We start from the raw sequence: 22,425 nt of genomic DNA, 5'->3' as shown, positions 1-22,425 counted from the left end.
ATATAGGAATGGATTCCAAATAATACGGAAAAACTGCCACCTAGAACTATAAGCATACTTCTATTAAGACGATTCAAATACTCTGAATTTTGGGAAAACTTTTCTCATGAAAGAGATAAGTAATTTTACTTCTATATCCACTACTAAGTAGTTCCGTTGATAATTACATCCCAGATTTTAATCATGTGTCTTGATTTTCAAACTGCATCACCCTAACTATAGCTATCCGAAGGGATGTGAAGGACTAAGCACTTATCTAATTTGGATCATGTAGGATCCATTAACTGCAGTCGAAAATGTGAAGTTTGAGGAGAGCTAAAAACACTGGCCCTATCTTAAGAGATGGGCTTACTACTTCTTCCATACAAGTTTGCCATTTGAATGATAAATTCTCTTTCTAGTCAATACAAACCTAGTAATGGTTACAGTTGTATTACAAAACGACTGTTTAAATATTTTAATTGCCAGGGTGAATAGCAGACATTTTGGTCCACTTAAAAGTGGGATGAGGGAGTGGAAATTGACATATCCCTCACGAGTGCAAAGCACTGCACACCGGCACAAAGGTCCATGCACTATGCTACCCTTTTGTCACTTCTAGATAAGGTTCCAAGCAGCATGTGCAGGTACGATGTTCAGTCACCGAGACTAGGTTATTGAAATTCCAAAAGATAACAGGCCTACGTATAGATGTATTTACAAAAAAAATGAAAATACTCTCATACTCCAAATCAATGTTTGTGATTTATTATTGCATGCTTATCACCAGAAAAAAACATTTTACTCAAAACATTTTTATATGAATTGATTTTGTATTAGTTTTTCCACATGATTCTTTAGGACGTCCACATCAGCTGCACAGACCTGGTACTCCATCTTCTTTTGCTGCTTCATTCTTTCTAATAAAGCTTCATGAGGTGGAGGTAATGCGTTGTATGAACTCAGTAAATAAAGCTGGCTTGACGAAGTATGGTTGATTTCTTTAATCTTTAAAGCCTGCATGATAGCAGGTGCAAACTTTGAGTAATGAGCTGTAGACGCGACAATCACTGGGCAAGTTTTGTCTCGCATTCTGTCCGCAACCACTTTTGCGACCGCAGTGTGTGGATCCAGAATATACCCTGAAGTACTGTAGGTGGAATGAATAGCGGCAAGGCACTCTCTCTCAGAGCACCAGTCGGCTACAAAATCCTGCTGAAGTTTCTCGACTAGCATCTTGTCGATCTGGAAGTGCTGCTGCTCTTCTAGTTGATTAAATAATTTTGTCATTAACCCTCCATCTTTATTAGCCATCATGTGTAAATGTCGTTCCAGGTTCGAAGCTTTAAGAATATCTATTGATGGTGAAAAGGTAGGAGTTATTTTTCTTTCCCTCAGATCATAATGTCCTGTTTTTATAAAATCAGTCAGAACATGGTTCTGATTAGAGGCACAAATAAATTTTCGAATAGGGATTCCCATCATTTTGGCATACACTGCTGCTAAAATGTTACCAAAGTTTCCTGTGGGAATACAGACATCCACCGGGCTTCCAAAAGAAATAAATCCTTGGCTAACAAGATCAAGATATGCAGAAGCATGATAAACTACTTGGGGAAGCAGTCGGCCCCAGTTGATGGAATTAGCTGAACTTAAGATAGTTCCATGTTCCATAATAAGAAAGCCAGTAAAGTCAGAATCTTTAAAAATTCTTTTTATAGCTGTCTGGCAAAAATCAAAATCTGACTTGACACCCACTGCCCACCCATTTTCTTTCTGGCTGCCAATTATTTGTGCTTTTTGAAAATCACTTACTCCATTTTCAGGGAAAAATGTGGCCACGGCTATTCTTTGCTTGTGATTCTTATTAATACGACTAAAACCATTTAAGACCGCGCTGCCCGTGTCTCCTGACGTAGCTACAAGTATCATATAATTGCAGCTTGGTGGAATACAGTGTGCAAACAGATGAGGCAGAAGCTGTAAAGACAAATCTTTAAATGATCCTGTTGGTCCATGAAACAGCTCCAGGATGAACTGGTTGCCTGAAAGGTGCCTGACAGGGGCGATTTTTGAGCAGGCAAAGTTTTCCCCATAAGCAGTTTCAATCATTTCTCCCAATCTGGCAGCAGGTATGTCAGCAGGATGTATACACTTTTCCAATAGTATTTGTGCTCTTTCTATGTAGGTTGCTCCTACTAGGCTTTTCCACTCCCTACAGTTTAATTTTGGAAACTCCTTCTCAGGAACGAAGAGTCCACCATCAGAAGCTAACCCCTCAATCACTGCTTCACTAAAGAATTTTGTTGAGACCTTCTGCTCGCAGTCTTTAGGCCAATTGTGTCTTGTTGAAATGAATGTTTCTGAGTCCACATCTTGGTATCTTTTAACTGCATTAAGCACTTTGTCAGCTACCTCCTCTGGGGAAGCCCCACTTTCACAAAAAACACGGGTATCGTACCATTTCTTATAATACTGTCTTCTAAATTTAAGTAAGTCTTTCATAGATGTGCCAGCATTCTGACCTACAATCCTATCTACTTTCATGAATTTTAAACGACTGACTAGATCTATTAGAGGTACGTCCAGGTATACAATTATCCCATTTTTCTTCAGATGCCACATGCTAGCATCATGCATTGGATTGGACCCAGTAAGGGAAATCACACTTCCAGATGCAGAGAAGTTTAACACAGCTTTTCCTTCCTCTTCTAAAAATTGCTCATTACCAACATCCTGTAATTTTTCAGACACACTCATATTCCAGGTTTTTTCAAGGATATCATCATCCACATCTATGACACAACAACCTAGTTTCTGACCTATTATTCTGCCTACTGTTGTTTTCCCAGCACCAGGAGGTCCCATCAGGATAATATTTTTGTCTCCAACAAGAGAGCGGGTTGAGTGCCATGACTTCCTGAATTCTGCAAGTGCAAAGGTTCTTGAAAGAAACAGCTGCACATGTTTATCCGTTCTAACATGTACACTAGGAAAACATTTCTGGGCTATTTGTTTCAGATGCGGACATCGGTTAAAGTGGAGCATTCTCTTTTCACTTTTCTGCCCAAGTCAACCTAAAAACTGGCTTTAGCCCTTTTCAAAACATAAAAACAAAAAAGACATTTGGTTACTAATTTCAACGGACTTAAAGTCCCAACAGGACTGAAAATAACCATGTCCACTGTACATAAACTGTTTAGAAATCTTTCAAATGTATGGGACATTTAAAAAGTACTTAAATCCAAATTCTCAAATATTACAGATATCCTCTTAATAATCTTTTCGATCTCAAGACTGAATCATCAAAGCTTTAGAAATTTGTAACTATAAGCAACACTTTATTCAGAAAATGCCTTATCATAGAGGCTTTAAAACACACACACACACACACACACACACACACAATCAGAGTAGTAGTTCTTTTCCTCTAATGAAAATTGTTTCTTGGTTTATAACCCATATAAACAAGGATTATTTGGAATGCTATTTACTTGCAATTCACAAAAGCTGAGTAATATTCTTCATATTTCTCTTTAGTTGTATGAGCATGTAGACAGACTTATACGTTTCTTATAAAATTCACAACAGGAAAGCAGGCTAAAATATTTGCTCACAAAACACTTAAATAACTTCCCAAATGATAGGGCAAAGGTATGACATTTTTTTGTCTTATGTGTCTTTTATATGCATATTGTAAAAGATCATCCTTACATACTTTTCATATTGAAGACTTTTAAAAAGCTAAAATGAAAGGTATAATATTATGCAAATAGTTAAGAAAAAATTGATAATTAACAGCAAAGTCAAAGGCTACGTATCTATAACCTTATCTGCATGAAACTGTCACTTTTGTTTCTGTCCTCTAAACATGATCAGTGGAGAGACTTAACTCAAATTCCAGACTCTACAGTGATAGCAAAAAAAAAAAAAAAAAAAAAAAAAAAAAAAAAAAGCCTCAGGAATGCTTCCAGTCATGAGAGAAAATAATTATTCTGGCATGCAGAGCAGCTCTGCAATTCCCCACGCTAGTCAGATCCCTGTCTTTGGAAATATACTCACCATTAAAACATGAATATAAGCCATACAAGTCAAATTGTTAGTCGTGTGCAAAATGCAATTTAGGAACTGCTGCAATGTTCATGCAAATTCACCACAGGAGTTCTACAGACATGTAGTGGGGCTTTTCACACGTTCCACAACTAAGCCATATTAAATATTAGGTGGTATGTTTAAATATGTTCTGAAAACTTTCAATCATTTACTACTCTGATTATCTGTAATACTGTGCTCTGTAATTAAACATTTAAACCACTTTAAACTAACACCGAATTTAACTTACAAGTTAAATTAGAACTGTCAAGAGAAGCATTACATTTCCTTATTTGGCTTTTCAGCTTGTATGTGCTGACTTGTAATTTCCACTGACTTGTAAATATATGACACACAGGAACCAATCTTAGATGAAGAGTTTGTTGATGCTGAGGCAAAGTCAATCTTAGCAAAAAAAACGGAGTCTATAATAGAAAAATTTTCAAGTTAATCATCACTGCATACAATATTATAAAATTCCACACATAGACTGGTCTATTATTAAGATATCTACCTAAAAATTTTAAAGTATAGACAAATAATCAATTGACCCCTTTCCCGTTTCCCCAAATCTATTATTAAAAGATTAAGATACTTTTTTCCAATATCTGTGTCTTACAAAAGAAATTTTATTAAACCGTACTGAAGGAATTTTTTCCACCAAGCAATATGAAAGAGTAATATTACCAAATAATAACAAATGTACAATCTTTCACAATGACACCTAAAATTTTCATTTCTTAACTGGATGTTTAGTGATGACAGAAAAATTTAAATCTGTGGCCTAAAGCTATAAAATGAGTGTTTGAATTTCTCTTGTCGGTTGTTTTATCCACCTGAATCACTACATGATTTGTACGTAATGATAACCTACTGTAAAAAGTGCAAATAAAGTGTCTGCCACATACAGGTACCTCTTGGCTACTTAACTGAGCTTATAATAAATTCAAAGCACATATCACAGTGGCTGGCACATAAGAATATTCTCATATATGGTAATATTAATTACTGCCATGCAGAAACAGTGGACCAAAATCATTTAATTTGAATCAGAATACCTAGACTCAAGGCTAAGTATATTTTTTTACGGTCTGGTTAGTTTATAAACCTTCAGAGAAAATAATGGTACTTATCCATGAATCAAGAACTGTTTTGCTGTGCAGTCTAATTCTCTTCCTGTAGTAAACCAAGGACCAGAGAACTGTACACTTGAGCCATTTCAGCAATCTCTTTTATTGAACTGTATTCTAGTAAAGTACTTTAACACTAGTTATTTTTCCTGGAGGAGAGAACACTAGGTGTTTTGAAGGCACTTTATAAAATAACCTGATTAACCTCCTATTCAGGAGGCTTTGGCTTATGACATCACAGTGTGTGTTCTTTTTTTTACTTCCCAATGTGTAATTTTCTGATGTCCGTATTAGCAATCATTCTAATATTACCTGAGTAGCTGGTTTGTTTTTATGAACATTAAATCTTTTAACTGATCTTCTCCACTTTGTGTTGGTTACTACAATGCTCACCATCAACTATTAAAAGTAGAAGACTGTAACACAAACATTATGCATCATTCATTCACCTTATCTCTTGTAACCTGAGTTGTCCTTTACTTTATATGAATTAAAAATAGAAAATTATGACAGTTCAATTTAATTCTGTATCAGTATTATTTACTGATACAGTAGCAGAAGGGAGGTGTTAAGGGCTAGAATATGTAAACAAATAGTATTACTGTTAAAGAAAAATAAAGAAGATGAATTCTATTTTAAGTAACATACTGAATTTTGTTTTATAACATTTTAGCCTCAAATTAATTTTAGGGCTTCAACATCCATTGTAAGCCAGCCAAAAGGCAAGATGAATAATACCCACACTATGTAACTTCCATCTGGAAACTAGGTTTACTTAAGAGTAATATAGTCAATTCTTCTTATTCATGGTAGTTATATTCTATAAAGTCACCGTGAGTACTAAATTAGTGAATATTGAATATTCTCATTGTTCCTAGGGGAAATACAGGGTTAGGTTCCTGTGAGCCTCTAGTCACCTTTTTGCCAACTGATCAATATATAACCTTGTTTTATGTCTCTGTTTAAAGACATTTTATATATTTTTTATATTTTTAATACGTAATTTGTACATATATATGCTTGATTCAATACCACTGAACAGCCAATAGTACTCTAACTTATGCCTGGATGAAACTTATCTAACGCACATTTTATCTGTTAGGTGCATCATAGCCTTATTGCCTTAGGAACACTAAGCACACTTCAGCCCTCTGGGGGCCATTGTAAACATCAAAAATCACTAACTAGAGGCACAGAAATGTGAAAAATGTGGCACTAAATAGAATGGGAGGAGGACACTTGTTGGCCGTATTTGAGCTGAAACCAGAAGGCAGACAGCATCACCTTGCTTGACCTCAGCTTGGAGCACGCGCATCAGGAGACTCCTATCTTTCGCCACAGTGCGTGTGTCCGTGAACAAATGCACAGGTTCTACAGGGAATTACCTTGGGGTTATAAATAAATTCTAGCGAGCAGAATTCACAAATGTCGAACCTGCAAAAAGTGAGGATCAACTGCATATCATCCTCCTTTTTGACTCAAAGCCATGTTGTGACACTGCAAAGGCAACAGACAAAACAATTTCCAATTAAATGGAAGTCAACTACAAGAGTCAGAAAACAAAAGCAGTATTTAGACCAAATCACTTGGCTATAAAGTACTCAGGTTTTACTATCCCAATATCCTGAAGTATTTTTTGCAGAGCCACGTTCCTCATGAAAATATTTTAGTCCTACTCTCTAACTCCTCAGAGGATGGAAGACCAGCACATTATACAGTAATACTTTTTAAGTAGGTTTTCCTACTAATCACTTAGAGTGGGGCTTTTTGATCCACTAATTCCACTGGCTACTTTCGAGACATAATAGACACCTGCCATTCAAACAGACAAATGAAAAGGCAGTAATGTGTCAGTGTCACAGCAAGAACTTTAAAATACAAAAACACAATGTCCACATGGACATAATGATTCATGTACTCTTTGATCTCAAGACGCAAAATTTAACAATTTTACTGTGGCAAGCTGATCAAAACTGAATAAAGAATTCAAGGGAAAAAAAAGTAAAGAAATCACTTTTTAAATCACTTTCAAATTATTTCCCATAAATGCTAATAAGCTTACATTTTTTAAACCAAAAACCACATTAATTTTCAGCAACCTATGTACAGTGAAGTTTTCCTAAGGTCACACTAGATGACTGCTCATCAATTAAAATCATACCCATTATCAATTTTTACTTCCAGAATGGTTGAGAAGAATTTTTCAATTCCATTATAAAATTACCTAGTTTCCAATTCCTCTGGGAAATCATCAAAATCCTATTTAGTCAGGATGATTTAGCATTTCTCACTCATTTAAAACATACTATTTCAAAATAAAACATAAGACACAGCACTTTAAAAATTATTTTAGGGGCGCCTGGGTGGCGCAGTCGGCTAAGCGTCCGACTTCAGCCAGGTCACGATCTCGCGGTCCGTGAGTTCGAGCCCCGCGTCAGGCTCTGGGCTGATGGCTCAGAGCCTGGAGCCTGTTTCCGATTCTGTGTCTCCCTCTCTCTCTGCCCCTCCCCCGTTCATGCTCTGTCTCTCTCTGTGCCAAAAATAAATAAAAAACGTTGAAAAAAAAATTTTTAATAAAAATTATTTTATGATGAGAACTGGCTATAGTTCAATAAACTTCTGAAAATATTCATGTCTTGAGTATGCTTGTCACCCTATATTAATGCAATCTAAATTTCTCAGAAGAATGACTAATCCAGTCCATTGTCTTAAGAAGTAAGACATCCTGATTTTTTAAAATTCTTAAAAATGACTGCATTTTTACAGCAATAAATCGTTTCCCAATACATAATTTAAAAAATGCAAATATACTGAGACATAAACTAATCACAGGGGGTAAAATTCCGCTCTGGAACACTGAGCAAAAATCTTCTCATATCAAGCCTTTGTGTCAGTCAGCTCCTAACTTACCTAGAAATAGCGAGGTGGAAAGGGTGGAAGGAACATACACTCCGGTGCCCTGTTGTAATCACAGGGCTCTTATAATCAAAAGTGGAATTTACAAGTTCAACCCTCATCCTTGCCCCTATTTAGTATCAAAGCTGATTAAGTCTTTCCTGTGGCTACTCTTTTGCTGTTGGATATCCTCTTAATGGTCTTGAGTATTTAATTCAAGACTTCCTAAGTATCCTTTTAAACTCTGTAACTTATAAGTATTACAAAGAATATCTCTTACACAGGGTTTATTTTCCTCCTCCTTGTCTTATTTATATTCCCACCTATGCCCATTTTATTCATCTAAGTAAGTTAGATTAATCTTTAGCAAAAAAACTCAAATTTGTATGTACAAGCATTTATAGCAGGGGTCTGTGCAAACCATAACCCACAGGCCAAATCTGTGCAAAACCTGGATAATTAAGTTTTTTGTAAATTAAGTTTTATGGGAACACAACTTTACTTATTTATTTGTTTTTTTTTTTTTGTAAATTAAGTTTTTTTGTAAATTAAGTTTTTTGTAAATTAAGTTTTATGGGAATACAACTTTGCTTATTTATTTGTTCACCTGTTTAGTATTGTCTTTGGCTGTTTTTGAGCTACAACAGTGGAGTTGAGCAGTTTTGACCAAAACCATTCAGCATGCAAAGGCCTAAAATATTACGTAGCCCATTATGGAAAAGGTTCATGACCTCTGACAATATATCAGTACTAATTCTTGGCGGGCATACTGGACACAGATATTTTCTTTAACAGTATTGCTATTTTGAGGGAATTATAAAAAACAGAAATATATTCTTTGTAAATATGTTTTCAAAAGGCAAGCAGAATTATAGACCAAGGATCTAAGGGAAAAAAGTTCCTTTCTAAATGATTTAACAATTTCATCAAGACTGTAAACTAAATATACTATAGTGAGATCAAATTGTTTGGTATTTTTAAAACCACAATAAATACATTGTCTTCTGTGAAATTACTGTATTTGGTAACACCAAAGAGTCAGGACTGTAGCTAAGGTCGGTTGGTACTAACTGGAGGTAACAGGCTTTACACTTACTGGCTCTTTTAAGAACTGAATAATATAAAACATCCCAAAGTGTTTCTTCATTAGAATATTTATAAGCTTTAGGTTATATGACCAATGACCATCCATTGGCTAATGGTGTTATCGTTAGGAGTCCTTAGTTCAAAGTTTAGTATGTATTCTTTAGAAAAAGATTTTTTCTCTTTATACATGCTAAGCAAAAAGAACACCCACCCCCCAAAAAAACATAAAGGGGAAAGGAAAAGGACAAAGTGGTATATACACACAGAAAAAAAAGTTTTAAAAAGTAGAAAATCTGATGTGAACAGGAGCATCATTTCCAACGTGTCACCCATCTGAAATAAAATGTTAAACACACGGGATAAAGATAAAAACCTGATTAACTGGATAAGAAAAAACTAAATGTATTCTTATCTAATGAAATTCACTAAAAGTCCCAAATGATCAGCACCTACATATTCTGCATAGCCTTTTAAGTAGGAATTAAAAGGTTAATGAAGCAATCGTGCTGTTTTTCTCTCTCCCAGGAGCACCCTGGCAGTGAGCCGACCCACACTGGTGTTGTCTTTTATCTCTGACCGTCTTTATTCCCTGTGGGCAGTGGCCTCTGTAAGTTTGGTTCAAACCAAATAACTTATTTCCCAAATCTTGCCAAAATGCCTTTTAGAGACTCGGGGTGGCAAAGGCTTCTATATAAATTTCTTTCAGCAATCTTACGTGAATAGGCTTATGGAAGACCAGGCGGTTCAAAACGGAATAAAACCTTTTCTGAGAAGACAGTATCAAAAAAGGGACAGCAACCAATCAATCAAACAAAAAAAAAATAAGCAAAAATTCAAGGGCCCGTTTAAAAAAGCTTCCCCTTCTGGTTTAGGCTGCTGTTTTTAAAAACAGCCAGTCCACACGTCGGTGGAGTAATACCTAAGAGGAGGGACCCGACTAAGAGGTAAACGGGCGGAGCAGAGAAGCAGCGAGGCGCAGGAGAAAGAGGGAGGCTGGGGAGGACCTCAGCGCGACAGGTGGATGGGCGTAAGGCGGGACGTGGGCGCGCACTCCCGCAGGTGGTGAGCAAGGCAGCCGAGCGAGCTCCGGGCAGCCCAGGCAGAAGCAGCGGGGAAAATGCGCCCAGACACAGTTGATATCACAACGGAGTAGCGGAAAGGGGAAGAAACGAAAAGGGGAAAGGCATGCGATGGGAACGGACCGGTTTCTACAGTTTCCCTTTCTTTCTCCTCAAATCACTCACCAAGAAAATCACACTGAGAAGACTGGGGGGAAAGGAAAGAAAATGGGAAGGAGCGTTCAGGAGCCGCCACTGCCGCCTCGGGACGGACTCCCACACCTCGGGGCCTCTCCCCGGCTCGCCCACGGCCCAGGCCCGAGGCCCTCGCTAGGCCTGATCCGCCCCCAGCCCCGCGCTGCGGTCTCTGCGCCTGCGTCTGTCAGGGAGGGCCTGCGCGCCGGCGCGCCACACCCACGCCCCGAGCAACCTCACGCCGAGCACGTGACTAGCTGTCCGCGCTCCACCTATGTGAGTCCTCCCTGCTCCTCAGGCTTCTCCCCACCCACCCCGTCCAGCTCTCGGCGAAGGCCTTACGTCAGCCTGGCCTCAGCGGCTCGCCCCACCGCCGCCGAGATTGGCGCCTGCGCACGAGAGCCTTATTGTGTGACGCTTGCGCAGGAGCTATGCTTCCCTACGGTCTGCAGTGGAGCGTGTTTTCCTCTCCAAATATGCAGACAGAAACGAGCAGTGTGTTTAAGTAAGGGGACGCCATTCAACTCATTATTCCCAAAGGCACATATAAACAGTGGTTTCCATATTGAACTTCTCAAGCAGAAGAACTGCAGAGGGAAGAAAACCTAGTTTGCAGGGCTGCCTTCTACTTCCACGTAGCCTAGCAACTGTTACCCAAGCAACCACGCCGTCAACAACGCTAAGCAACCCCTAGAGAATTAGAAGGGCTATTTTATTTTCTTCCCAAGAGAGGACTGCTGACAGGTCAAAGGGGAATTAGGTGAAAGAGAGAAACCTTAGTTCCGTGAGAAGTCAAGAGTAGGAAAGGAAACGGGAAACAGTGAAGAAAGGGACAGACATACTGGTACAGTGAGAAAAAAGTTGACCATATTTAAGGAGTCATTTTGGTGGCCATGGATACAACTTGCTTTTCTGAGAGCATTTATAACCTCATACCCAGTGACCGGAAGGAGCCTCCCCAGCCTCCTAGGTATGTGGGTAAACAAAAGATTATCACTTGAAACAAGAATAAGGAATAACTATGCCATTTCAAGATTAAGCAACATACGACTTTTAAAAAGAAATTACATATATTTTTGTCTTAATGAAGTAGACTTGGATGCCAGCTTTTTAAGGAAGTGGCTGCAAAACCTGGGTATTTAACATCTATGTCACAATTCACGGAGAGGACGGTCCAGTGCTGTGAGAGGGCCGTTTTATTATGTTAGCCACTTGTTAATATAGTATGTAATTGTTTTGTAATTTAATTGTTCGTACATGATGTGGCATACAAAATAGCGTGAAATTTCTTGTTACTGAAAAAAGAAAATCACAGTTTTATTGTCCTGTGTTAGGATACTTCCTACTTGGTTTCAGGGGTTCGTTGTTTTATTTCTGACTACACTACTGCTCCCTCTCTAAAGGGATAGTAGTTATTTCTGAGATTGTTGTCAAATATACATTCCTTTTTGTTTCTGAGGCTCAGTTTTTTGACTGGTAAAACAAAATAGATTCGTTTCTAAAGTCTTTTTCAGATCTGATAGTTGGATAGAAAGAAGAATAGATGGGTAGAGACCCAAAAATATATAATTGAGTTAAAAATTTTACATGGGTGTTAGGACCCCTTAAGTTCCCCCACATTTCAAAAAGGTAACCCTGAAGTAAATATCTCAGTTAGTCTCCTGTGTATAAACTTAGAACTTATGTAAATCTATGGGGAGAAAAGAAGGTAACTAGTGCAGAAGATCTTATTCCTCCTAGAATTCGAAATATTTGCTGTTCTTTACCTTTCTTCTTTTCCTGATGCACGTCAAAACCACATTGAAAGTGCGATGGGCTTAAAAAAAAGACTCTGCAACTAACTGGTTTGGGAATCATGAATAAATTTTCATTTATTTTCTTATCTGTAAGACACACTAAATGATCCGGATCATCTTTAAGGTTCCTTTCAGATCTAATGGTCAATTATTTATACTAGTAATTCCTTGGGGTATATAACATCAACAAGTGGGCAAACCCTTCCATTGTAAGCCCAAGAATCTGGTTTCAATAAGAGCAGTACCTATATTATTTTCCATTAGTTTCTCAGAATCTAGCAGAGAATGGAAAGAGGAATGTAAAGTAAGATGTGATGGACTTGTAGAATTTATGACGAATGTTCAAATTAACTATTGCTGAGTGAACTTTTGGTCAAAAAATCCAGTATGTTGTACAAGATAAAGTTCCTCTTCTCTGAAACCCACTGGTAGGCTGTATTTTCTAGAGAGTACTGAATTTGAAAGTTAAGATATTTTATTAGATAGGTGTTCTGTTCATTGATAAATTAAAAAGAGGCATCTTTACTGCATCTAAGTAATTTTTTCAAGAAATTTTATAGGAACAGTCTAGTCTGTTCATTTGATAAGCAATAACTGAGCCCCTATTTATGTGTATAACATTGCCTTTGGAGAATGTTCTTGGGAAATGTTGGAAGTGATAGCACAAACTCCTTGGTTGACTCTGAAGGAATAAGTAAGAAAAAGGAACTTAGGGTGAAGGGAATAGAAGGCATCAATTGTGGTGCCAGAGGACTCTCTGTTAGGGTGAGACTGTCCACAACATCCTACACTGTCTGCAACAACCTGGGGAGGTTTTACTTTGATAAAGATGCCATACAGGCAAACCACTAATATGTAAAAACAGAGCATAATAACACATTTAACAAATTCCTCCTCACCACACTGACACTAACTTGCCCTGACCCAATCCCCCTGTTAGTGGTGTTACGGAACCAGGCTGGAACACTGGCGGAAAAACCAAGCGGCATTCAGAGATCTTGGTGGATCGGAGATTTATTTAACACCGGTGGGCTCAGGGGAGACCATTTCTCCAAAGATCTGAGCCCTGAATGCAAGCAGGAAGCGTAATTTATAGTTGTCTGCCTCCGTATTTGGGGGGGGGGGGGAGGGGGGTTGCGCGCATGGCAAACAGGGCAAGAAGAACCTGGAAGAGGGGTTTCTAAGCCAGAGACCAGAGCTTGTTTTAGTCCTCGCGGCCATCTTATGGTGTAAAACTTTATTCATTTTCCCAACAGTGGTAAGAATCTTAAGAAGGAAACATAGGGGGCACCTGGGTGGCTCAGTTAGTTAACCCTCTGACTCCTGATTTTGGCTCAGGTCATTATCTCACGGTTTTGTGGGTTCCAGCCCCGCGCTGGACTCTGCACACTGACCATGAGGAGCCTGCTTGGGATTCTCCCTCTCTCCCTTTCTTTCTGCCCCTCCCTGTCTTGTGCTCTTTTTGTCTCTCTCGAAGGAAGGAAGGAAAGGCAGGAAGGCAGGGAGGCAGGAAGGAAGGAAGGAAGGAAGGAAGGAAGGAAGGAAGGAAAGAAAGAAAGAAAGAAAGAAAGAAAGAAAGAAAGAAAGAAAGAAAGAAAGAAAGAAAGAAAGAAAGAAAGAAAAGGAAGGAAGAAAGAGAAAGAAAGAAAGAAAGAAAGAAAGAAAGAAAGAAAGAAAGAAAAAGAAAGAAATCTATTTGCATTACTGAGTTATAAACCCAGCTTTAAGAAAGCTCACTGTGGCTCTTTGCAAGACTAGCAAGATTACTGTCCAGCTTTCACAAAGTGGTGGATTTCTCAACAACTGACTGCATTGTGATCTCTCATGCCTCAGAGGTTACAGTCTCCTTGGGAAACTAAAATACAAACATTAAAATGTTGATCAACAGTAAAACCATATCCCAATGAGAGATGCGGATAACTAATGAGAACTTAGAAAATGGATCTGTGCAATGAAAGTGGGGTGAAGGCCATCCTCTTGCAGTTGAACTTAATGAGCTGGGATTTAAGATCTAACAATGTTAAAGTCAATGGGAAGCCATGAATCAGTTTTCAAAATTTCAATTGCTCATGACACATGAGATGGTTTCCAAGATGTTCACCAAATTTGTCACCCTTCTGTTGATGGCTCCAGTTACTTAAAATCTCCAACCATTCTCTCTTTCCCTTTTGTTTAAGGTAATATTCCAGATATGTACCAAACAGTTTATGGAACCATTATCTTTAGCACAATACTTCCATTAATGAATTCATTAGCATTTTGACACTCATGTCCCACCATTGCCTCACACTGAAATGCCCACATGACTTATAGCTAAGGTCAGTCTCTCTCATCCTCTAATTAATGTAACTGATTTTTTAAAAATCTAAACTCATCATTGATCTACGGAGATAGTTTTGCACTTTAAATCTTTCATGCACTGTCTCAACCGTCCCTCCCAGCTTTGTGTTATTTGTAAATCTAATAAGTGTGTCTTGTATATCTCTGTCTGTCATTGAATAGGGCAAATATTTTGCTTAGTAGACTAAAGGACACTTCTTTCTAGGCTGACAGCCATTCAATGTTAGGAGGGTTCAGTCAGTCATCCATGTGCATACATTAATCAATTCATATCTCTCTTATCAGTAAGGATAAGAGGCTCTGCTAACATAAAGGTGTATATTATGTCTAAGGTATTTGCCTGATTTATGAGTCAAGTAATCTTTTTTAAAAAATGATATTCATTTCAGGGAATTGAAACTCCAAATGGCTCATTTAATCATTGCTTCTCTACAGGTTTTTAGATGCTCTCTAAAATTTACATCAGATTCACCAGCATGGAGTTTCTGGATGCATGCTTATTTAATGTGGGAATATTTAATGTCTAAGCACTCACTAGTTGGCTGTTTGGTTTTTTTTTAAGGCTTTCTGGTTTTCACTGGCATCAACTGTGACATGGAGTCTGAATTTCATTTTCACAGCTTTTCATTTTTCTTGGACTATCTTTCATTTTCTTTATTTTCCATACTACTATATCTATATTTTCTGAGGTTTTATAACATCTCTTTGTTTAAAGTCTAGTTATGTATCTGACTTTGCTAAGTAGTCTTGACTATTATGAAATCTTAGATAACATACTTATTTTCTCCTGAGGTTCTTATCTACTTTGCTGACAATTTGTATCCAATAATTCAACTGGGGAAAGCAGTAGTCCTTTTAAATGAACTTATATTCAAAGAAAGCCAGGAATATTCCAAAGTCCTTGTTTATAGAATAATGAAATTTTATGTTAAAATTCTCATTGCTGCCATATGTGGTCTCAGAGTTTTATGACTAGTGTTAGAAATTGTTATTCAGATTTTAATATAGCTGTCCAGTCTCTCTCTGCAGACTTCCACAATAATAACATGTTTCTTCATCTCTTGTAAAGAAAAGAAACTTTGCATGTACTAATATGGAAAGAAATCACATTATATTAAGTTTTAAAAAACAAGGTATATTTCATACATAAATAGAAACATAGAAAACTAAATTTATTTGGAAAAGGGATTGAGGAGATAGAGTAAAACTAGATTTTTATTCATTTTTAAAATTGATATATAATTAGTATACAGCATTATGATAGTTTCATCATTTTTTATTTTTGTAATTTGGAAAAATAAAAAATTATTCATAAAGTATAAAATATATTGTTTTGTATAACAAATGGGTAAGCTTTCAGCTCACAAAATAATGTATTGAATCACAAGATAGCAAATTAAAAAGAAGTGAGAGCATATACACTCTTTTCTTACCAGAGGGGAAGTTATTTTATTAATCAAGAGATATCTGCCAATTCCAACTTCTGTAGGAAACTTAAGGCACAAATTTAGATTGAACATTATTTTATAAAGGTATCTAATAAACTCATTCTTTTTAGACCATAATTAATCCCCAACCATTGAATTCAAGGTTGAGGAAAGGCCTCTAAAAGCAAGAAACAATTTAATGTTTTTCCAAGCAAACTTATCAGCATACATAAGAAAATAATACAAGTGGGTGCCTGGGTGGCTCAGTCGGTTGAGCATCAGACTTCAGCTGAGGTCAGGATCTCACAGTTCGTGAGTTCAATCCCCACATCAATCTCACTACTGTCAGCACAGAGCCTTCTTCAGATCCTCTGTGCTCCTCTCTCCGTCCCTCCCCTGCTTGCACTCTCTCTCTCTCTCAAAAATAAATAGACCTTAAAAAAAGAGAAAGAGAATACAAGTTGTTAAAAGTGGCATAGCTAAACTTCTGCTTCCAATCAAGGATGAAATTTATCTTCTCACCTTAAACAACTAAAACATCTGAAAACAAAGTGTAAAACAATAGTTTTTCATACACTGGCCAATAGACAGCACAGAGCAGTCACCCCTAAGAAAGGAGAAACAAGCCCTACAATTGCCCCAACATTCTCCCTAGAGAGTTTCCAGGCCAAAGCTCAAGTAAGAGGAATTTAAACAAAACTCAGCAGTTCCCTTCTAGACATAAAGGATACCATGCCTAAAATGAAAATAGTCTACTAGGTGGGATTAACAGTAGCTAAAACACTGAAGAAAATATTGTTGACTTTGAAGACACAGTAATAGAACAATACAAAATGAAACAGGAAAAAAAACTGAAAAGGAAAACAGTGAATCAGTGAATTGTAGACAACATCAAGCAGCCTAACATAAGTATAATTAGAATTACATAAGAAGAGAAGAGAGATGGGTAAACAGAAAAAATATTTGAGTAATGTCCAAAATTTTGACAAATTTAATGAAATTTCTAAATACCCAAATCCAAGAACCACAATGAATGCCAAGCAGGAAGAAGAAAAAGAAGGAGAAGGAGGAGGGGAAGAAGACCATACCAAGGGACATTACAACCAAATTTCTTAAAATCAGTAATAAAGGGAAAGTCTTAAAAACAGCCAAAGATAAAAGAAACATTAAATACAAAGAAGATAGCAAATATCTCATCAGAAACAATGGAATCCAGATGTTAAAAAGTCCTTAATGCACAAGAAAGGATACAAGTTGGAAATTTGGATCTGCATAATGAAATAAAGAACACTGGAAATGGCAAATACATGGGTAAATATTAGAAATTATTTTTTTCTCTTTAAATTTCATTAAACTATAGTTGGCTTTTTAAGGGGAAAAATCACAATGAATTATGGGTTTTATAGCACATGGAAGTAAAATATATTACAACACTAGGACAAAGGTGGGATGATGGGTAAATGCAAGTATTCTTTTGTTAAGGTTTTTACACTCTATATGAAATGGTATAATGTTACTTGAAGGTAGACTATAAGTTAAACATGTATATTATAAACTTCAGAACTTACATAAAACAAAACAAAGTCAAAAAATAAAAATAAGGCAAAATAAAAAGAAGAAGAATGAACAAAGTGGTATGTAGAAAACAAATAGCAAGATGGAAAATTTAAACACAGATGGAGTTTTATTCATTTTTTATTTTTACTTTTTAAATTTTTTGTTTATTTTTATATTTTCTTTTTTTCTTTTTTTGAGGGGGGAGGGGCAGAGGGAAAAGGAAAGAGAAAATCTTTAAAAACATTTTTTTAATGCTTATTTTTATTTTTGAGAGAGAGAGAGAGAGAGAGAGAGAGAGAGACAGAATGTGAGCAGGGGAGGGGCAGAGACAGAGGGAGACACAGAATCCAAAGCAGGCTCCAGGCCCTGTTCTGACAGCTCAAAGCCTGACATGGAGCTCAAACTCACGGACCATGAAATCATGACCTGAGCTGAAGTTGGACACTTCACCAACTGAGCCACCCGGGCACCCTTGGAGAGAGAAAATCTTAAGCAGGCTCCACGTCCAGCATAGAGCCTGACTCCAGGCTCAATCTCACGACTGTGAGACTATGACCTAAGCCAAAATCAAGAGTCAGAGGATTAACTGACTGAGCCACTCAGTCCCCCGCAAATGTATTTTTAAAATTACATCAGATATGAATGGTCTGAACACCAAATAAAGGAGATTTTTAGAAAGGTTAAAGTTTCTATGCTTTCCATAAGAAAACTCCTTTAAAAATAAAGTCACAAAATAAGTAAAAAGTCAAAGAACAGAAAACACTGTGCTGCCACAAATCAAAGGAGTGATGAAATAGTTTTATTAATATGACATAGAGTAGATTTTTGAGTACAGAGTTTTAAAGGGGATAAAGAACATTACTTTATAATGATGAAGTAGTCAGTTCAAGAAGATGTGATAATTTTATTTATTTTTATTTTTAAATGTTTTTATTTGTGAGAGAGTGAGAAAGAGAGAGAGAGCACAAGTAGGAGAGGGGAAGAGAGAGAGAAAGGGAGAGAGAGAGAGAATCCCAAGCAGGCTCCACACCATCAGCACAGAATCTGATACAGGGCTTGATCTCATGAACCGAGAAATCATGACCTGAGCTGAAACCTAGAGTCAGATGTTTAACTACTTGAGCCACCCAGGCACCCTGATATGATCATGTTCTGTTCTCATGGAGTTTATAGTGGGGAGAGAAAGGACACAGTTCACCAATATCAGGAATGGGAGAGGAGACATCACCATTGATGCTACACACATTCACATGATAACAAGGAAATACTATAATCTTTACACTGGCACCTCTCAGGGCCAAACTTCCATCTAGGGTACCTGATAGACAGGGCTCAGATAATTATGCTTTATGTCTATCTCTGAATGAATATAGACTTATATACATTAAAATGTATATCCTTTCTTAAACTGTAAGCAATTTTTACTAGAAATATAAATGCTACAGTTTTGGTTTTTTTTTTTTACTTTTAGGTACGTATCCATTTTTAAGGCCTCTATTAAAGATAACACGCAAAAATGTAAAGCTGCAATGAAGACTATGGGGCCACCGAAAGTTGAACTACCTTCTCCAAAGAATTTCCTGAAGAAACATTCAATGGAAAAAACTCTACCACCCAGTAGGTTTCATCACTCTTTTTAATATTAAAAGTGCTAACAGCGGGGTGCCTAGGTGGCTCAGTCAGTTAAGCAGTTGACTTTGGCTCAGGTCATGATCTCACGATTTGTGAGCTGGAGCCCCACATCTGGCTCCATGCTGACAGAATGGAGCCTGCTTGGGATTCTCTCTCCCTCCCTCCCTTTCTGCCCCTCTCCCACTTGCCCTTTCTCTCTCACAAAATAAATAAATAAACTTGAAAAAAAGTGCTAACAGAGAATTTAACTCGAATTATCTTACTGCCTATGAATATTAAATGTTCATAGGTGATTGGTTTACCTCATATTTAACAGAAACTGAGAGGCTAGGAGAAAGTAGAAGTAGAGAATTCAGTGGAAGAAGAAGGTGGAGAATGCTGAGTTATACCCCAAATAGCCTTTCCCTGTCCTGGTGCATACATCTGAATGACATCTTGGACTACTTAATGAAGCCCTACCGCTAGCACCACATGCCTCACCATCCTAGTCCCTAGCCGTATGACTTCAGTAACAAATGACAATTATAAGAAGAGTCCTAAGCCCCAATAAGATGGCCTAGCATCTAAACCCTGTCTGGTCTTCCCTGCAAGAGATGAGAATCACAACTGTTATACCAGCTGAAGCAACTATCAGGCATGGGCTTTAACTCTCCCAGATCTCTAAGACCATTAGGACAGCAAATAAGTCAGGTGTAATGGAGGACCCTTCGTGAATGAGTGGTAGACAGAGCCAGCTTCTCGGGCATTCGCATGGGGAGGGCCACATGCTGAGGAGCTTGGTTTAATGCTTTGCTTTTGCCGTCTTGAAATTCTTGATGTTTGATCAAGGTGCCCCATGTTGTCATTTTGTACTAGGCATTGAAAATTGTGTAATTAATAATGGTCGTCGAGCATATAGATTTTAGGAAGAAGGCTATCTGGAAAATGGATGTATGCATGGAAGAAGCTTCTTCCCATCCTGGGTGTATCTTTCCTGATGTTTTAGGACAATAGAGAGGAGAGAGAAATTAGTCTCTCTCTTTTAAAAAGTTAGCCTTTTTTTGTCACCTGGCATCAAGAAAATAATTCAACATCTGAAGTCCAGCTAGGGTGGATCTTTTGACAAAAGTGGAACTATTTCTCCCTATGGCAATATTTGCTATCCCACAATCCTCTTGCAAAACCCATGTGCCATGACAAAGGATGAGGACATTATCAGGAAAGAGGGAAAAAAGCACATCTAAACATCCACGCATAAGTTCATGTCTTCAAAAGTCTATTTTCTGTCTTTCTCAAGAGGAGTCTTGGTATTTTGTGACTCACACCACTTGTGAACACTGGAAAATTGTAAAATGAAATTAGTTTATGTCAATGATATTAGTTGGGTTCTCATGTATCCTCTGTAGGGTTAAGCACATTATACAATACACTGCCAAACTATATAAATCCTAAACATCAAATAAGGAAAAAAGGGAAGAAGTCTATCTCTCCCATTAAAACAGGACAACACAAACACAAAATTATATCTGCCTTATGAATAATCAAGAAAGCTGGGGTGTTGCAAGAGTTCAATAATATGAGTTAAATAAAGGTCATATATATATATATATATATATATATATATATATATATATATATGCCAAGGCTGCTGCTAGTCTCTTTTTGAATATTCTGCCATTTCAAACACAATAGCTTTGATGCCAGAAATTTGTTAGACACACTGAAAACAGATACATGAACATTTCTCTAAATTCAATTGATAGAACATTGACATGACTACAAGGCTGTGTTGACATTGCCATTTTGACATAATGTTAAAAAGCCAAACCATTTGGTTTTCAGATTTATTATCCCAACTGCCGAATAATTTGTGAAAAGACATCCTCATCCCATTTTCCAAGCCTCACCCCATTGCCAACCCCTCCTCCTGGGATGAGAGAAAAGATGATGTTTAGGTAGGTTAAGGGAAAGAAGGTGGCCAGTGTTAGGCTCCATCCACTGGACAATCATAACCAACCAAGGGTTGTCATTTGCTCTACTTCCTCACCTAAGAATGAATTATTAGACTTTCTGAGCTGTTTCCTCACGTTCTAAGAATTTAGTTTACCTCTTATATACATTTATAAAACTACATATTCCCTTATAGCTACAGGAGCCATTTGCATGCACTTTCAACTCATAATTAAATTTGGCCAATGAATAATTTCAGTGTGAACATCTAGAGGAGAGATACCTCTGATTTTTTAGGCAAACATTATGCAAATCTGATTTGGTTAAGTGTATCTGGAAGAAAGAAACTCTTTGGGTTGTAACAACGAGTCCTTATTCTCTGCTCCAGGCTTTATAGGAACTCCAAATGAAATCTCTAACAATGCTCACAACATCTCAGTAATGTATTACATAGGAAGATACTATTTTGGTAGATCAGAAACAGTAAACAACTTTCACATATGGTTCAAGCAAATATATATATTATATTCTACATATTAAATTTAATTTTTCTTTCCCCACTATAAACTCCATGAGAACAGAACATGAGAGTTCTCTCCATAAGAACTTTGTCTCTTTTGTTTACTATCGTATCTACAGTTCCCAGATCATTAACTGGGGACATGGTATTTGTTCAACAAAAATATGCTGCATGAATTCATGAATAAACAAATTTTCCAAAAACTCCTTTATAATATTTCTAGGTGTGTAGAACTATATCAGAAGTATTAGTTTGCTGGAGCTGCCATAACAAAGAGTCACAGATTGAGGAGCTTGAACAGAAATGTATTTGGTCACAATTCTGAGTGCCAGAGTCCAAGATCAGGGTGTTGTCTGAGTTGGTTTCTTCTGAGGCCTCTGTTCTTGGCTTGCAGATGGCTGTCATTTCCATTTCTTTTCAAATGGTCTTCCTTCTGTGTGTGTCTGTGTCCAAATTTCTTCCTCTTCTAAGGACGTCCATTACATTGGGTTAGGACCCACTCTAGAGTGACCTCATTTTAACTTAGGTACCTCTTTAAAACCCTGTGTCCAAAGGGTTTTACCTCTGGTACTGGTGTTAGGGCTTCAACATATGAATATTGGGAGGGACACAATTCAGCCCATCATGAGAGGTTAATCCAGTCCTTAGACTTTCTAATAATATCTTTTTTCCTGCTAATACAAGTCACATAAACTCATAAAAAAAAGTTCAAACAGTGCAGAAATGAATAAAGCCAAAGTACCTAGTAATTGTGTGGAGTTAAGATTTGAATAAGGTTTTGTCAAGACG

At 37.3% G+C, this 22,425-nt stretch overlaps 2 protein-coding genes across 10 annotated transcripts in view; one reads left to right on the top strand and one right to left on the bottom strand.

Annotated features, from left to right (window-relative positions):
- Positions 1-725: 725 nt before the first annotated feature.
- Positions 726-10,811, bottom strand: THNSL1 (threonine synthase like 1). 7 transcript variants are annotated; one of them, XM_042991245.1, is made up of 4 exons: positions 10,778-10,811; positions 6,587-6,698; positions 4,322-4,496; positions 726-3,075 (listed from the first exon to the last, which is right to left on the bottom strand). In XM_042991245.1, exon 4 carries the CDS (start codon positions 3,025-3,027, stop codon positions 796-798), a length of 2,232 nt encoding a protein of 743 aa, XP_042847179.1. In that variant the 5' UTR covers positions 3,028-3,075; positions 4,322-4,496; positions 6,587-6,698; positions 10,778-10,811; the 3' UTR covers positions 726-795. The 7 variants fall into 7 exon arrangements, with proteins under 7 accessions (XP_042847179.1, XP_042847180.1, XP_042847177.1 ...); XM_042991246.1 differs by having other exon boundaries at positions 6,636-6,698; XM_042991243.1 differs by lacking the exon at positions 10,778-10,811 and adding an exon at positions 10,427-10,728.
- Positions 10,791-22,425, top strand: part of ENKUR (enkurin, TRPC channel interacting protein) — a 24,689-nt gene continuing 13,054 nt past the window's right edge. Inside the window, exons 1-2 of one of the 3 annotated variants that reach the window (XM_042991250.1) lie at positions 10,791-11,405; positions 19,027-19,172. In XM_042991250.1, the coding sequence (XP_042847184.1) occupies positions 11,329-11,405; positions 19,027-19,172 (223 nt within the window). In that variant the 5' untranslated portion in view covers positions 10,791-11,328. Of the gene's footprint in view, positions 11,406-17,020; positions 17,310-19,026; positions 19,173-22,425 lie in introns of those variants that run through there. The other 2 variants (XM_007081298.3, XM_007081299.3) reach the window with 2 other exon arrangements.

The sequence above is a fragment of the Panthera tigris genome, chromosome B4 (assembly GCF_018350195.1).
Source record: "Panthera tigris isolate Pti1 chromosome B4, P.tigris_Pti1_mat1.1, whole genome shotgun sequence".
NCBI classification, from domain to species: domain Eukaryota; kingdom Metazoa; phylum Chordata; class Mammalia; order Carnivora; family Felidae; genus Panthera; species Panthera tigris.
Note: the sequence above shows the minus strand (reverse complement) of the source record. Positions and strands in the feature narration are given on the sequence as shown.

What these genes read in the sequence shown, in the direction of transcription:
- THNSL1 (XM_042991245.1), bottom strand. Translation starts at nt 3,027, where the DNA reads ATGCTCCACTTTAACCGATGTCCGCATCTGAAACAAATAGCCCAGAAA.